We start from the raw sequence: 16,269 nt of genomic DNA on the forward strand, positions 1-16,269 counted from the left end.
CTATGCTGACAGCCAGTGGTTATTTTCTCAGCATGTAATGTCCCCCCAGTCAAAGATCCTCATCTGCTAGACAAAGACCCATGGGTGACCTTTTCCAAGACCACCTGGTCTACCAGGCAAGATGTTCAAGGCTTTGTATACAGTTCATGTGAGCAGAAACATGGAGAGATCCTCGGATTAGGTCTGTTACTCTCAGCCAAGGTTTGTAGTGTTGTATTACCATCAGTGCGCTGCAGACATCCCTCTTAGCTGCCATACAAGTGGGTGAGATAAGTCCTTTCTGGCTCTCAGGTACCAGTGATTTTAATTAAGCTCAAGGTGTAATGGTTGGGTGAGCAAGGCTGAGGACAACTGCATTATAAGTCCTCATTTTTGCAAAGTGCTTTTAGACAGAGCCTGTCAAGAGAGATTTTGATTCTAAAATCTTGTTTTGCCAATAGAGAAAAGCTGCAAATCAGGAGCCATCATTTGGGATTTGGTTTCAGTGCTGCCACATCAGTGAAAAACAATCTCACATAAAAACTGGTGAACATCTCAGTTTTGCAGCTGATAGCTGGTAGTTCAGCTGTTGTGTTCCTGGGACCGGGGCATTCTGTTTGGTTGCCTTTAGTGGCAGTTCAATCTTAATTAAGCAAGTGGCAGAAAAATAATGGAAATTAACAAGGATTAATGTATCCATTCACAAGTTGTAAATGATTGTCTCCCCAGCTTTCTCCTGTGCCTCTGGTGAGTACCTCGAGATGAAGAACCAGGTGTGCAGCAAGTGTGCAGAGGGGACCTACTCACTGGGCAGTGGGATCAAATTTGATGAGTGGGATGAGTTGCCAGCAGGATTCTCCAACGTGGCGACTTTCATGGACACGGCGGTTGGCTCATCTGAGAACAAGGCCGACAGCTGCAACAAGTAAGAAGTTCTGTTTGCATTTGGGTTACACAGCCGTGGGTAAACCCGAGACAGCTCAGCAGCACAAAGCTGCTTAATGACTCATCTAAGCTCCCCGGAGGGTAACCAGCCCTGCTAATGGCAAACAAGAGTGGCTGGGAGGTGAACTTTGTAGCCATCTCTTTGCTGTCGGCATGGTCTCCTTGGGCTCATCAGCAGCTAGCCAGTCTACCACCAGCCTGGAGGTGCTCTTATTTGTAGCTGTAAAGCTCCAGGGTCCTGACATAGTAAATGTGGCTAAAAGGTCCTTTTACAGCCTATTTAGAGACTCATGGTGGTTGCAGAAGGCTGTTTCTGAGTATAATTGAAGGTGTATTGAACCAGTGGATAATAAACCTTTCTTATGTAGGCTGGGTCATCAACTTTTTGTACCATACTCTTTCACATGCACCGTTTTAATGAAAAGTATTAGATTTTATATTATTAATGTAATATATAAAAATAAAACCAGATATAAAATACAATTACTATATCTATTATATCTATTAGAGTTGAAAAATAAACGGTAATCCAGTAATAAATTTATAAATTCACTGCAGTTAGCTGTTGTGGCATTCTGGGTTCTTTATTATGTAACATGTTTTTGTATGGTAGTGTAAGAATAGTCACCTCAGAGTCTGTGATCTCAGTTGAGGTTTGTTTTGTTTATGTTCATCAGCTCCTCATGGACGCCTCGAGGGAATTACATCGAGTCGAACAGGGATGATTGTACAGTTTCCCTCATCTACGCTGTGCACCTGAAGAAATCCGGTTCTGTCTTCTTCGAATACCAGTATATTGACAACAACATCTTCTTTGAATTTTTTGTAAGGCTTTTTATATGGTGAATCCAACCTTACATTGTAAGAATTCAACCCAGAAAAACACCATTAGAAGCAGCTTTACCTCCCTTTACATCCCCTGTATGCCCATAGTTTGTTATGGCTGAACGAGATAAAAAAATCTTCTTCCCCTTCTGTCACTTATGCTGTCTTCTGGTATTTATCTCATCTTCAAAACTCAGGCAGAACTGATGCTGTCTGCCATGCGCTGGGATTTTTCCATTAGGGGTCATGACTGCCCCAGTTAGTCCAGCCTTTTGCAAGACAGTTATTGGTGAGAGACGCTTCAAGTTTGGGGGTGTTTGACTTGAGATGTCAAAAAGGGACTTAGTGTTTAAAAAGACTTCTTCCAGGGTAGTAGTATGTGGAAACCTTAATTCTGATTTCAGGTGAATTTGTGTCCTAGTAATTAAGATGAAAAGAAAAGCAGAAGTTCAGATGACTTTCAGTGGGAATTGGGAATTAGATTTTGACGATGCATCTGCATTGTGAAACGAAGGGGCTGGACGGAGATCATTAGCTCTGAACTGGGAGCAGCCTGGCTGGGCTTGCACCATGCTGCACCCAGATTGCTAAAACAGTCTGATCAGCAGCGACCAGAATGGGGAAGGAGATCCTGCTCTGCCCACGTGGATGGACTGGTTGTGGTCCAGGCAGCTGTAGGGTTCCCAGCACCAGTATCTGCAGTGTGGTGTAGATGCCCCAATTTACTGAGATGCTTTGGAAGGTTCCACTGACACCTGTACCTGTCATTTGGGAGAGAAAAAAACGTAATGGGAGGGCAATTCAGAGAGGGAGATGGCTGAAAATTTTGTTTCCTCTGTTACTGCCTCTGTATCTGTCTGACGAGCTCTGTTTTTTTACCTGAAAAACATAGCTCATGGTACCTCACAAGACTGAGAAGTCTTAGCTGATGTTGGTTAATATTTCGTGAAGTTTGGAGAAAAGTACAAAGTATCCTTACCCTTAGTAGAACTGGGAAAGGAGGACAAACATTACCTATTGGAGGCACCCTCTTGCTGCTACATCAGTGTGATAGATTGCTATTGCACTTTGATAACAGATGGTGCAGGCAAGGCTATTTAGCCATTTGAGTTTTATATTAGACTATCCTGCCTCTTTCATGGGGAGAAAGCAGCAAATATACTCTCTGTTGTCACATGAATGTGCCAGGATTATGAATCCCAGCTCCAGTTGCTTGACTGACTGACAGATCTGCTCCTGCAATGGAGCAAATGTTTTGTTTCTCTGAGTGCTGGCTTTGAAAGTCGCTTTTTGGTTATTGCTTTTATCCATATGCCATTCATTCACCTCCTCTAAATTTATCATTCCCTGTTCAAAAAGCAGCATCTGCAGAGTGGTGCAGTCCATTATAGAACTGCCCATAAATTCCTAGTCAGCCTCGGTATTTCAAGGAAACCATATTTAACACTCCTGAAAAGTCAAATTTTTTTCCCTCCCAGCTTGTCTTTGTGCTTAAATATATTTAACAATGGTGCTTTAGCTCTGGACAGTGGCACTTCAGTGGCAAATGGTGAAGTGTATGATCTTCCCTTCTCTGGCTCTTCTTACGTATTGACGCCCTTTACACCTGGTGAGAAGAGACTATACATTCTTACCTCCTTTTTGCAGATGGAAACCATGACACAAAGATGCTGTAGCTCATGTTCCACGAAAGAATTAGGGATCTACCTTCTACACAGGTGCTTCTTCTCACCTCTTTTCCTCAGTGCTGTTGATCTAGGTGGAGATTAAGCGTACAGATGCTTTGGAGGATGTGGGGTTACGCAACTTCAGACTTGACATGGAGCAGCTCTGAGGAGGATCCTTGACTCTAGGTCAAGTGTCTGAAAGTGTTGAATTGGCTTTTCTCCCTGGTGCAATAAAAGCTGAGTATGTGATCTCATGCATCAAAGGGACATGAGACTTTTCCGTCTGAGAAGAGAGTTATAAGAAGAAAGAAGTGTCCCAAATGCTGCTGTAAGGAAAGGCTTTTGAGCTGCCCTGGACCTGGGTGAGGGACAACCAATCTCACACTTCTGCCAGGACAGACTCTCCATGGCATATTGCCTCTCCCTTGATAATGTTACTCTCATCCCTAGGTCAGGTGGCAGTGGACCAAAGACACAGCAGATATTGGCTGCAGAGAAAGCAGTTCTTCTAGCTTTGGCCCATCCATTCCTACTTCCCCTCTGACTTAGAAGTCCATGGCCTCTGGATTTTAGAGAATTAAGTCTTGGTGGGCTCAGGAGAAGGAGGAAGCAGGCAAGATATAATGCTCAGCATTCTTGTCTGACCAGACAGTGAGAGGATAACTCTGAGTTCTTCTCCTCCTGCTGCTTTTTTTGTCATCTATGTCAGAGGTGGTCACTGGAGGCACTATTAAGCTTTAGCAGATTTTGAAAGTTGGGAGTTTATTTTGCCACAGGTGGTGTCCTAAATATGTTGACAAGAGGAACAAAGCTGAGTCTTTTAATTCCCATCAGTCATTATGCTGACAGAGAGATGCACCTGATTGTGGTCACTGATCTTGTGTTTTTATTATCAGATACAAAATGACCAGTGCAAAGAGATGGAGTCCACAGCAGACAAGTGGGTGAAGCTCACAGACAACGGAGAGTGGGGCTCTCATTCTGTAAGTGTACGAAAAATTGTTTCAGGAAGTTTCTTTTCCATTTATAAATGTATGTGATTTCCTCTGGGCAGACACCAAACGGGTTGGCTCCTGGGAATGCATTTGAAGAAGCACAGCTTTCCCTAGTACTGAGGGGAAAAGTCACAGAGATCCCCAAGAGGTTGATCCCAAAGCAAATGATATAGATGCAAGACTTTGTATTGATTTCCCTCGGCTTTGAATCAAGTGCTTTATGAAGTTAAATAGATTTATGCAAATCCACACGCCACAGTCACTTTGCACGGCTGTAATTGAAATCTTCTACAACAGTTGTTTACTCACGAGAACACAAGATTATTCCCTCAGCAGAGCAGTGGACGTGGTATGTGTACGTGGGGACAAGCAGGACAGATTTTATTCTCAAGTGTGTGCAGAAGAGCTGGACTGCATCCAGCTTCTGCTCTCTGGGGACTTACCTATTTGAAAAACAAGCTGGCAGCACCAGGGCGGCTCCTGCAGCACGGATATGAGCCTGTCCATGTTGGGATCAGGAGCCCTTTGGCTGGCCCATGACCCAGCTGGCTGAGTTTGCTTTATGACAGACCATGCATAGACCAACTCATTAGCTGAGGCCTGGCTTCTACTGAACCATCATACTCTTTTTCACAGAGCCATATCAGCAAAGGCCCAGCATAGGTGACATTATGCCAGAAGAAAAAGGCTTTTATGGGCACAGGCAGCAGCATACTCTTCATTGTCCACGGTCTGCTTGTCCTCCTGGAGGAAAAACCATATTCCTGAGCCAGCTCTGGTTGGCAGTGCCTCTTTGCTCAGATGCAAGACCAGTGCAAGTTACATTGGGTGGCTGGAGATCTGGGTGAGGAGGGATGAGGGTCATGAGTTATGCCATAGATCCAAAGCCAGGACATGGACCTGGGTGAGCTGAGGGGTGTAGACAGAGTCTTCACGGGAGATGGTGCCATCTGAGCTCATCATCTGAGGTGTGCAGGTGTCTTCCCTGGCTATGAAGGTTGTTGAGATGCCTGGCTGAAATGTAGGCAAGTGAGCCAGATGAGATGATGATTCTGGCGCTCCTTAAGTGTTTTTTTGAGTGCTGAAAATCCTGTCACAGTGGCTTCTCTGAGCTCAGTCTTCTGGTTGCTGCAGCCTCTGCTCTCAGCAAGTGAGCCCTGCTGCACCAGAGCTGATGTCGGGTGCCTCTACCCCACACAACACAATGTTTGGCTCAGTATGATCCCAGTTACCTGTGGTAACTCAGCTCTCCTCTGCCCCCTTGGGTAGTAGCTGCTTGGGTGTGGGAGATACAATAGGCTGTATTTTCACTTTGCTGAAGTTTTGAACTCTTTAACCTGGGTGAACAAAAATCATGGTCATGCCAGACCTGTACAGCACTGCTATATATCACATTATCCTGGACTCTTATGCTGGTAGAGTTTAACCCTCTTCTTGTGTGAAAATGCAGCACCTTCAGGCCAGTATCACTGTGTTGGCAATAGGCATCTTGTACTGGGCTAGTAGGTGTGATACAGCTTTTCAGGACAGGTAGGGACTTGGTAAACCTGCTGTTTTTATTGATGAGAGTGGCATTGTAGTTACATAAGCGAGTTGAAGGCAGAAGGCACCAACACTGCTGCTGAAAGAAGTTCTCTGCCTTCTTTCTGCCCCTCATCCCAACCATGATGCCACCACCCTTCCCGTGCCAGCACAGGCGTGCAGCCACTTACTGAACCACTCCACAAAAACAAGTAGGCCAGGGTAACTGGAAAACAGGTTGTTTTCTGCATTTCATCTGCTCTTTGGGGTCAGAAATGAGCAGGAAGGTTGGGATTGCTGCTGGGGACAGCTCTGGTTTATGCCTGGCTTATCGATCACTATGCTGTAGTGTTAGATGCAGGCAGAGCTTGATTTTTAAAGCCTCTAAACAAAACTCTCTTGTGAGCCTGCATTTTTAAACTCTGGGTCATGCTGAGTTTCTTTATGAAAGCGTATCTCAAGGCTTTAAAAACAAACTGATTGACTATCTCTGAACATAGAGCTAGAGATAAAAGCTTCTGAGTGCCGGGGGTAGATGGATAAGGGCAGGAACAGCGTTTTCCAAATTCTGCTTACAACAAGGTCAGAAACAGCTCTTGGTGTTCTTCCGTAAAACTGGGTGTTGAGAAACTTTTTTAACAAAGCTTGCTTTGACACTCCTCAGAGATGTCTGTGCAGCACCTCCCTACTTCCTCTTGACTCACTAAGCAGCTTAGGAAAAGCCAGGATCACTGCTAGGATGCAAGAAATCTGAGTAGTGGAAGTGGGAAATAAAACAATGTCTTGATGAGGGGATGTCTGATAACTGTCACATGTGTTATTGCAGGTAACTCTGAAATCAGGTAGCAATATATTATACTGGAGAACAACAGGGATTCTCATGGGCTCCAAAGTAGTAAAACCAGTTCTGGTGAAAAACATCACAATTGAAGGTATGAGTTATTTGTCTTTTAGGTCTTATCTCACTCTTTCTTCATAGTGTTTGCCAAGTCTATTTCTACTGGTGTGCCTACAGCATTGAAGTAGATTTGTGTAGTCCTTTGTCCCCTGTCTGCTCCTCTAAAGAGCAGAAACAGCAAAACTTCACACTGGTAGGAAAAGGCTGAAAAATTAATTTATCTGGTAAATGACGCCGTCTAGTGGAGAAGACTGTCTTAGCACATAGAAAGAGAAAAATAATAAGCAGGGTTTCTCTAGTGTAGTATAAAAAGACTATGGTTATTGGTAAGCCTCTCAACAATGATAAATGGATATATATCATAGCATTGACAGTTAAATATAATTTACATTATTTATTTCATCTGGGGTTGCTTTTTTAGTCCTGTTCTAAGTGTAATCAAACTTGAAGTGTCATATAAGGTTTCTAGGTGGGTCAGACCTGCATTGAGGAGCAAAGATTAAAGACCTAAATTATGAGTCAGCAAAGCCAAAGTGTCTAATCAAGTGGTGAAATTCTGTGGGTTTTATGCTGTTTTATGCAGCTGCCTTGCTCTCACCCATGAGCAGGTAGACAGCAGTTATGGAGTGTACCTCTCTCTTTCAGTGTTTTAATTTATTTACAGGAGTTGCATACACGTCTGAATGCTTTTCATGCAAGCCTGGTACCTTCAGTGACAAACCAGGTGCATCTGGCTGCCAGGTGTGCCCACGAAATACTTATTCTGAGAAAGGAGCTAAAGAGTGCACCAAGTGTAAAGAAGAAATGTATTATGCAGGTACATAAACCAAGTGGGGTTAAGCAAAACCAGGAGGGTCTGAGTACGTGAGGTCATCGGATGTTTGAGGTGTGAGAGTGGTTGTATACAACAACTAAGTTTAGTCTCCAGTTGATATGAAAGGTGGAAATGAACGTGGGACTTCCCAAAATATGCAGAGGGTACGTATACATAGCAGACCACAGTCGAACTTGGCTAAGGTCATCCACGTTAACATGAAGGGATGGAGATCTTTATGACCTGGAAGGCAATAGTTCTTCTGAAGGATTTAACAGTCATGCTGTGCCCTCTCGTGGTAACTTGTGTTACTGGTTGGTGATGACATGCATTTGCTTCATTACTCCTTCAGAATTAACACGTTTTGAGGAATGTCCTTTCCAAATACTCTCTCTGGGCTTGTCCCTGCCTCGGCTATTCTTGGAAGGTGTGGTGAGCCAGTTGCAAAACCTAGTCCCAAAGTCCTCTGCATTCCCAGCTATGGTTAGCTGGTGACCATCAAATAACATGGTCTTAATCTATTCTTCACTGTCAAAATGTCTTCAGTTTTCTCCATTGTAGTAGTTTTCTCCCTTGTAGTAGTTTTCTTGAAGAATAAGTTACCAAACATAGGACCCACTATCACCGATTATGGCAAATGCTTGGGCATGTGCCTGTACTCACAGTGGGAAAGGAAATATTGCAAAAATATCTGGGAAGAGGAAAAACTGGGCCAGTGCTGTAAGGAAGTTTCTAACAGGTTGGAGTAATTTTGTTCCTTATCAAGTGAGAACATATTCCCATGGTGGCAAACTGCACAAATTACTGCTTGAAGGTGAAGGGTTGGGGTGAGGGTTTTGGTAACTCATAGAATGGCTTGGGTTGGAAGGGACCTTAAAGATCATCTAGTTCCAACCCTCCTGCCATGGGCAGGGAATCTTCCTCTAGACGAGGTTGCTCCAAGCCCCATCCAATCTGGCTTTGATTGTTTCCAGGGATGGGATATCCACACCTTCTCTGGGCAAGCTGTTCTAGTGTGTCACCACCCTCATAGTAAAGAACTTCTTCCTAATAATTCTCCCTGGGCATACTGAATCAATGAAGTTCTTTGTGGCAGCACAAGCATAGCTGGTATTTTCCCTCTTCCGACACTTCAGTTTGGGGGAATGTTCATGCAGACTCCATTAAGAGCTTGATTTTTCATTCTTGTTTTGTATTTTTCTGCTGACTCATTTTAATCTCTATATTTTAAGCTCATTATGTTTGTTTCCAGGGATCATTTGATAGTTTAATATCCTGTTTGTCACCTTTTCTTTTTAGATGAGGGATCTAGCGCATGTATAGAGCGTCCTCCATGCACAAGCAAAGACTTTTTCCAGATCCATACCCCATGTGATAAGGAAGGAAAAGTAAGTAGAAGGCATGATACTATTTTTATGCTCATTGAGCTTACTGCTACCTCGGAATTTGAAAACAAGGTAGGGTTTCTAGGAATCCCTTTCCCAATTACTTTCCCAATTTTACTTCCAGCATTGAATCTCTCTGAGGCTTAGGGTTTGTCCTTTAGCTGCCTTCTCTCCAGCCTTTATCCCTCTGTAAGAATCTGCCCGTCATGGGTCTGCTTAAGGGATCTGTTGTTGTGAGATGATAAGCTCCTTGCACTTGTGATGAGTCTGACGGGGTCACTGGTGCTACCTTCATGCTTCCATGCTGGTTGGAGCAGAGGTTAAGTACTGTCCCAGAATAAACCTGGCTCTTTGGTTGTTAGCAATCTTTCCTGGCATACTTTGAGCTTGTGATAATTTGCCCTGTCCCAGCAGTGCCCGGGCACAGGATCATTGGATACGACCATTCCTATTTCAAGTGGAAGAGTGTTTGGCTGCATAGGTATGATGGATGTTATGTCCCTTAGTTTTAGTGTCGAGGAAGGGCCCGTGATCTGTTGAAATAATGTTGTATACACAGCCTGGGAGTATTTGTGTTCAGCAGCAGAGCTTAGCTGCTGGTGATGTGCTTGCCATGCCTCATATCACCTGGACCCTCAGGAGATTGTTTCACCCAGAGATCTTAGGTCCAATGGGTATATCATCTCATAGAAGGACCTGCTGGTAGAGCAACCTGGATTTGGAGCTTTCCTGCCCTTTGTCCTAGCAATCAAGTGGGAATTTTGGTGGAATTTGGAGAAGAAACTCCTGTTTACTGGTATAAGAAGCTCACAGAGGTGTGGACACAAGGTCAGTCCTCTTTTGCCTCTTTCCTTACCCATCTCCCTTAGATCTGGATGGGATTGCAAGCAGTAAAAATCCCTAGCACCTCTATGTTGCTGGCTTATATCTGCTAGCAGGATGGAGTATTTTGGAGTCTCCTGATCAGCCAGTTCCAAAACGCAGATGAGATCTTGAGTGCTTTAATAAGGAAGCATCAGTTTGTTTAGCCCAAGAGCTGGAAGGCTCTGCAACCTGGTCTTGACTCACTGATTCGTGCTCTGTAAACTGCCTCTAATGACTTGAGAAATTAGCAGTGGTGTTTGCTGCTACACCCCCAGGTACTGCTTTAATTGCAGCCTCCTGCAGATTACCCTGTCACTGCTCTGTGGGATCCAACTCTCCCTGGCACTAAATAGGTTCCTACTGTTGACCCTTTCCGTGGCTCTCACTGCTTAGTGCTCTGAAGCTCTGAAAATTGGGCCAGGTTTGCCATGCCCCCCATCCATCTCTCCATGTGATGCAGCTCAGTGAGAGGGTCTGACTGTGCAGGCCATCTCAGGTGAACTGTGGCTGTAAAGAACCAGCCTACTGATCCATAGATTACTAAAATAAGCCAGGATTTTCTCTGGACGTTAGATTAGATTGTTGTCTCCCTCCTGTCCCACTCCACGTGTAGAAGGGGACTCAGGAGATTTAGGCACTTGACTCCTCTTGACTTTTCATCTACCTGCTGCTTTCAAAATCCCAGGCTGAGTGCTTCATCCTCAGTGTCAGAGATCCTCACCCCATGGCTGCAGGGACCCTCTGACCCTCTTCTCCCTGCTCAGATACAGTAGGATTCCTGTGGTGTGCAGTCTGTTTGGGTTTTGGGCTGCTGGATCCATAGGAACGGGTGGCACTCTGACAGCAGGAGCAGTCCTTCAGTGCCTGAGCAAAGTGGGCAAAGCAGATCCAGTGGCCAAACTGAGCCAAGGTGGCCAAACAAGTCCATAGAGATGAGACACGACCCATGTGAAGCTGGGACACTGTGTCCATGGGACTGCCAGGATGTGTGTGGGTCAGCCAGGGTACATTACCTGGCACAGGCAGGGCTGCAAAGAAGTACAGGCAGGGCTGCAAAGAAGTACAGGCAGGGATGAAGTGTGAAACCCTCAGCTTAATTGCAGCTCCCAGGAGCCAAGGCCTGAGTCTGAACTGAAGCTCCTTCCAGCTTATTTTTTGAAACAGTTTCAAAGAGGATCGATACTACTTGAAGTGCTCTGTGTTATCAGAGGGCTAACCTTGAGCGCAAGCAGCTCAATGCCCAGGATGACAGGGGGTCTGGATCAAATTCATAAGGTGAAACCTTGCTTACCTGAGCTGCTGGCCTTAAGGATCCCTGATTGCACTGCTGGGACCAAAGGGTGGAAGTACCCAGAGCAAGAGCTGAGGTCAGGTTTAACTCTTGCCAGATGGGTTTCTCAGTTATGCAATTCAACTAATTTTCATCTTGAGATATAAAGAGATATTTCAGAGATAGACCCAAAGCAAGATGAAATTTGAAACCCAACTTCACAGGTTATGGATTTCACCTAAAGCCTCTCCTCATAGAGAGGTGATGACAGAGAGGCCATACTGCTGTGTATGGTAACACCATGGACTGACTCATGCTGGTGTTCATAAATGGCTCCTTAGGTGATGCAGAGGGACTGGAGGGGGGCTGGGAGAGCTCCTGCATGGTTTTGGCATTTGCTTAGTAGGTTGAAAAATGGTTGGAGAGAAATTGAGGACTTTTCAAAGAACAGGTCAGTATGGAGAAAAAATGAAGAACTTGTGGTGTTCTCTAACAGATACCTTCCCAATTTATGATGCAGAAGGTGTATTTTGTGTTATTACAATAAAAATGCAGAGATTGCTTATGCAGTCATTAGAATTATTTATCTGACTTTCCTCAGAAATGTCTCCATGGGGATATTTACTAATTAAATAGGAATGAACAGTAGTAATTATTTTAAGCTTCACATTTTTGTTTTGTACTTAAGGTCTGATATCTTGGAATCTCCCATGAACCCAATTACTTCTGTTTCCCTTATCCATCCTCCCCTTTATAGTCCTGGATGTACAATGTCTTGTTTTGGCCTCAGTCATTGGGAAAACCCTGATTTAATTTACAAGGGGGACCTTGGTGCATCTAGTCCTAAATCTTCATGGCACACTGTGTGAGCTCAGTGTCTTCTCATTCCAGACTCAGATCATGTACAAATGGATTGAACCCAAGATCTGCAGAGAGGATCTCCCTGATGCATTGACCCTACCTCCTTCTGGAGAGAGGCAGGACTGTCCACCCTGCAATCCTGGCTTCTACAACAATGCCTCATCTTCTTGTACTCCCTGCCCGCCAGGCACATTTTCGGATGGGACACAGGGTAGGAGTCTGCAAAACAATTGCATGTGTCCCCAAAAGCAGTTGTCTGATTGCATGTGACTTATTTAAATGATACATCATCACAAACCAGAGTCCATTTTGCACAAAATACTTGTTAAATGACATTGAAGAGAGGGAGCTGGATATCTGTTTTCTCTCAGAAGTCCTTTCTTATCAGGGATTGCTGCTCTAAGTTGACCTGCTGTGTTCTGGATTCATTTCTTTGCTGATATAAACATCCTGAGAGTTATTTTAAGGGATTCTGAGAAGGGAATCAGAATTTTTACAGTCAGTAATTCCTCCTTACCCCTTCTTCTGCCCAAGCCAAGTTCTTTCCTGTGAAAACCTCATTATAAGCACTGTCAAATTCATAGCCTGACAACATTGTCTAGTCTAAACTCTGGCTTGTTGATTCTGAGATGTATTAGCTCAGTGGTCCCTTACAGCATTTAGTGAGAATTCTTGTTTACCAGCATGATCAAACCTTCAGCTGAACCCATTAAAAAGGAAATGTAGCTTTAGGGAGCAGCTGCTAATTACTTACAATGAACTTATGATCTACAATTTATAAAATGCTGGTCTCATTTCCACTCCTCTGGTCCTCGTAAGTCTTTGACTGTTTAATTACAAAAAAATTAAATTATTTTCTTTGGTTATTACTTGCACCAGAGAATAAAAAAGTAGTACCTATGTTCTTTAAAACACTGAGATGAGCTTTGGCCATGTGATATCCTTTTCCTGCCCTCTTGGCCTGCAGAGTGCAAAGCCTGCCCTGCTGGGACTGAACCAGCCCTTGGGTTTGAGTACAAGTGGTGGAACATCCTGCCAGGCAACATGAAGACATCTTGCTTCAATGTTGGCAACTCGAAATGCGATGGCATGAACGGTGAGTCCGGCTCCCTGTGTTGCTGTGTGCCTGCCTTTCTCCTGCATGGATCACTGCTGTAACAGAGCACCCATCAAAATGAGTGTGCTCTTTGCTGCATGACTCACAACACAGTTTCCCCCCCTTTTCTTTAATTGCACTAGGCTTGAAATTTCCTGTAGGAAGCAATGTCACAGTATCACAAAACAGAAATGAAAAATCTCTCGTACACCAGAAGAGGGCAGGAATTGCAGCCTGTGTGAAGTCCCCTCAGCCAAGGACCTATCCCACTATAGACTTCAATGTATCTTCAGATGCTTTCATATTGAAAAAAGCACTGTTTGACTTCTCCCTAGCTTATCTCATTTTGTTACAACTATGCTCATCAAGCTTATACATAATTCTTTTGCAAAACTTAATCAAAGTCTGTGATTCAGTTCATTTAGCACTCAGAGCTTTCTCCCTGCACATGTGTTAAAATTGCAGCAGAGAGCAGTCACAGCTCACCAGTGAAAATGATCCCATTTGGGACTTCTTCCACCTCCAGCCTCCTCTGACAGATTTTCCTGTCTGATCCACCGTGTCAGACCGATGTAACTCGAGCTTTGAATTATGTGTGTTGAGCAGAAGGGAACTGAAGTATATGCTTAACATTTAGCACACGGATTCATTGATTCATCTGTTTTAAGGCTGGAAGATATCAGATGGATCATCCACCTTGAGCTGCACAGCACAGGTCAGGGAATTGCAATTGCTTTGCTGATTTCAGAGGTGACAATTGCCTGTATAATCAGCAGTTCATACAATTGCTAAAATTTTTCATTGAAAAGCATTATAATATTGCTCTATAGTTTATACCAGGTATCTTTAAAATACACTGAAGTACTGAATTGCTTAAAAAATTATGGGAACATAGATTCTTTTCGCTATCCATTTATTGAAATTTTGTTCTTTTTCTGTCCTATGAAGGTTGGGAGGTGGCTGGTGATCACATCCAGAGCGCGGCAGGAGGCTCTGACAATGACTATCTTATCTTGAACCTGCACATCCCGGGATTTAAGTAAGGAACTATTTTCTTTTTTTTTCCATATATTTCTTGTATATCTCTGCCTCTTACACCTATTTGACACTACCCCTGAAATTATCTGGGTTTTCCTTTCTGAAATGGAAAAATGTAATGAATGAGAGACAAGAAGAAACTTGGATTTTATTCCAAGTAGTGCCCAGTCAGTCCATTGAGGCAGACGAGTGTGTAAGACTTTAGTTTTTAGCAGTGTTTGTTTCATTCTACGATACCAGACATTTGGTTGTCTGGAACCTGAGAAGAGATACTCCTATCCCTCTGGTTTTAAATTGTTCCAAAGCAACCAGCTAAACCTGCCATGGGGTGGATATTGGAGCCTGCCCTTGCAGTATTTTAGTGAAATTCAAATTACTTTGCCCTGTGGCTCCAGGCAGCCTGCACAGTCTGTGCTTCCCCTGGAGCCAGTGGGGAGATGCAGGCACTGCAGGAGAATGGGATATCCCTTCTGTCCTGAACCCTTGGACAGGGTGAGGTGGTTGTGTCTCTGTCAAAAGAGTGAGATTAGACTACTAGCTCAGACTGGTGTAAAATAATGAGACAGGTAAGGTATGGCAAGAGGAACATCAGCCTTCCTTCACTGAATTTCAGCTGAAGGAGTTGGTGACTTCTTACACCCACTGAGCAAACCCTGATTTTTAATTTACAGTATGGGCAAGCAGCAATTAAATTAAAGGTAAATAATAAAGTTTGGAAAAGACCTCCAAGATCATTGAGTCCAACTATTAACCTAGGACTAAACCAAGTCCCCAAGTGCCACATCCACATGCCTTTTGAACACTTCCAGGAATGGTGATTCCACCACAGGGCAGCCTGTTCAAATGCCTGTCCACCCCTGCAGTGAAGAAATTTTTCCTTATATCTAGTCTAAACCTCCCCTGCCACAACCTGGGGACATCTCCTCTGGTTCTGTCACTTGTTACCTGAGAGAAGAAACCAACCCCCATCTGGCTACAACCCCCTTTCAGGCAGCTGTAAAGAGTGATAAGGTCACCCCTGAGCCTCCTTTTCTCCAGGCTGAACAACCCAGCTCCCTCAGTCACCCCTCATAAGGCTTGTGCTCCATACCCTTCACCAGCTCCATTGCCCTTCTCTGGACATGCTCCAGCACCTCAATGTCCTTCTTGTAGTGAGGGACCAAAAACTGGACACAGTATTCAATGTGTGGCCTCACAAGGAGAGCACCCTGAATACTTCTGATTTGGTTGAAACTCCTGAAAAGCATCCCCCATCAGCAGAGGGTAGATGCAATTACAATGGTGTAAAATCACTTTAAACATGCAATGCATTTTAATAAGGAAACTCCCTACAAATATGGTCAAATTTGGGTGCTCATTAGAAGGAGGGGACTGTACAATAAAGAATTCAGACACTCAAAAAATGACCCTGCTGCACCTGACACCCAGTGCAGAGCCACTGTGAAACCTGCCCTCTGCTGTTCTGCAAGGACAGGCTTTCTGTGACAGGACTTTGATAGTTTCAACATCCCAAAAGGAATTTGAAGGATTGACTGCTGCCTGTCTGGAGAGCACTGTTTAAATGTTTTGTTCCTTCTCTGTTAAACAGACCTCCGACATCAGTGACAGGAGCAACTGGGGCAGAACTAGGACGGATTACTTTTATTTTTGAGACCATCTGTTCAGCAGATTGTGTGCTGTACTTTATGGCAGTAAGTGAGACCTCTTTCTCCATGACTGAGGACTGAGCCTGATATTCCACATGTCGCTCTAATACCTCTACATAGGTGTGATTAGTTGCACTTGGTTTATTATGATTAAGATTAACTACGACATTAGTTTAGTATCTGCAGTGCCCTTGCAGGAAGGATTTAATGAATGACCTAGAGAAATTCCTCCACCCTGTGAGTTATGAACCATTCCTGGTTATCTGTTTATTCTAAGAGAAGTTATTGGACACTAAAGAGCCAAATTTTCCTGTTAAACCGAGCGATGAAATTATCAGTGTCTCTTGTGCAGTTGAGTTGGCCTCTAGTGACAGAGCTACAAATCAAGATGTGGGATGGAGGGATGGGAAGTGGACAGTTTGGAGGTTTAGACTTGATCCTATCAATGACCTGGGGGGATCAGTA

General features: G+C 44.0%; 1 protein-coding gene across 1 annotated transcript in view; it reads left to right on the forward strand.

The window, feature by feature from the left end:
- Positions 1 to 16,269, forward strand: part of ELAPOR2 (endosome-lysosome associated apoptosis and autophagy regulator family member 2) — a 102,174-nt gene that overhangs the window by 66,147 nt on the left and 19,758 nt on the right. Inside the window, exons 3-12 of the mRNA XM_050324884.1 lie at positions 709 to 904; positions 1,602 to 1,749; positions 4,313 to 4,399; positions 6,759 to 6,864; positions 7,495 to 7,647; positions 8,944 to 9,032; positions 12,055 to 12,235; positions 12,992 to 13,120; positions 14,069 to 14,159; positions 15,747 to 15,849. Of these exons, the coding sequence (XP_050180841.1) occupies positions 709 to 904; positions 1,602 to 1,749; positions 4,313 to 4,399; positions 6,759 to 6,864; positions 7,495 to 7,647; positions 8,944 to 9,032; positions 12,055 to 12,235; positions 12,992 to 13,120; positions 14,069 to 14,159; positions 15,747 to 15,849 (1,283 nt within the window). The remainder of the gene's footprint in view (positions 1 to 708; positions 905 to 1,601; positions 1,750 to 4,312; positions 4,400 to 6,758; positions 6,865 to 7,494; positions 7,648 to 8,943; positions 9,033 to 12,054; positions 12,236 to 12,991; positions 13,121 to 14,068; positions 14,160 to 15,746; positions 15,850 to 16,269) is intronic.

Source organism: Myiozetetes cayanensis, unplaced genomic scaffold (assembly GCF_022539395.1).
Source record: "Myiozetetes cayanensis isolate MyiCay16 unplaced genomic scaffold, myiCay2020 scf3, whole genome shotgun sequence".
Lineage (NCBI taxonomy): Eukaryota > Metazoa > Chordata > Aves > Passeriformes > Tyrannidae > Myiozetetes > Myiozetetes cayanensis.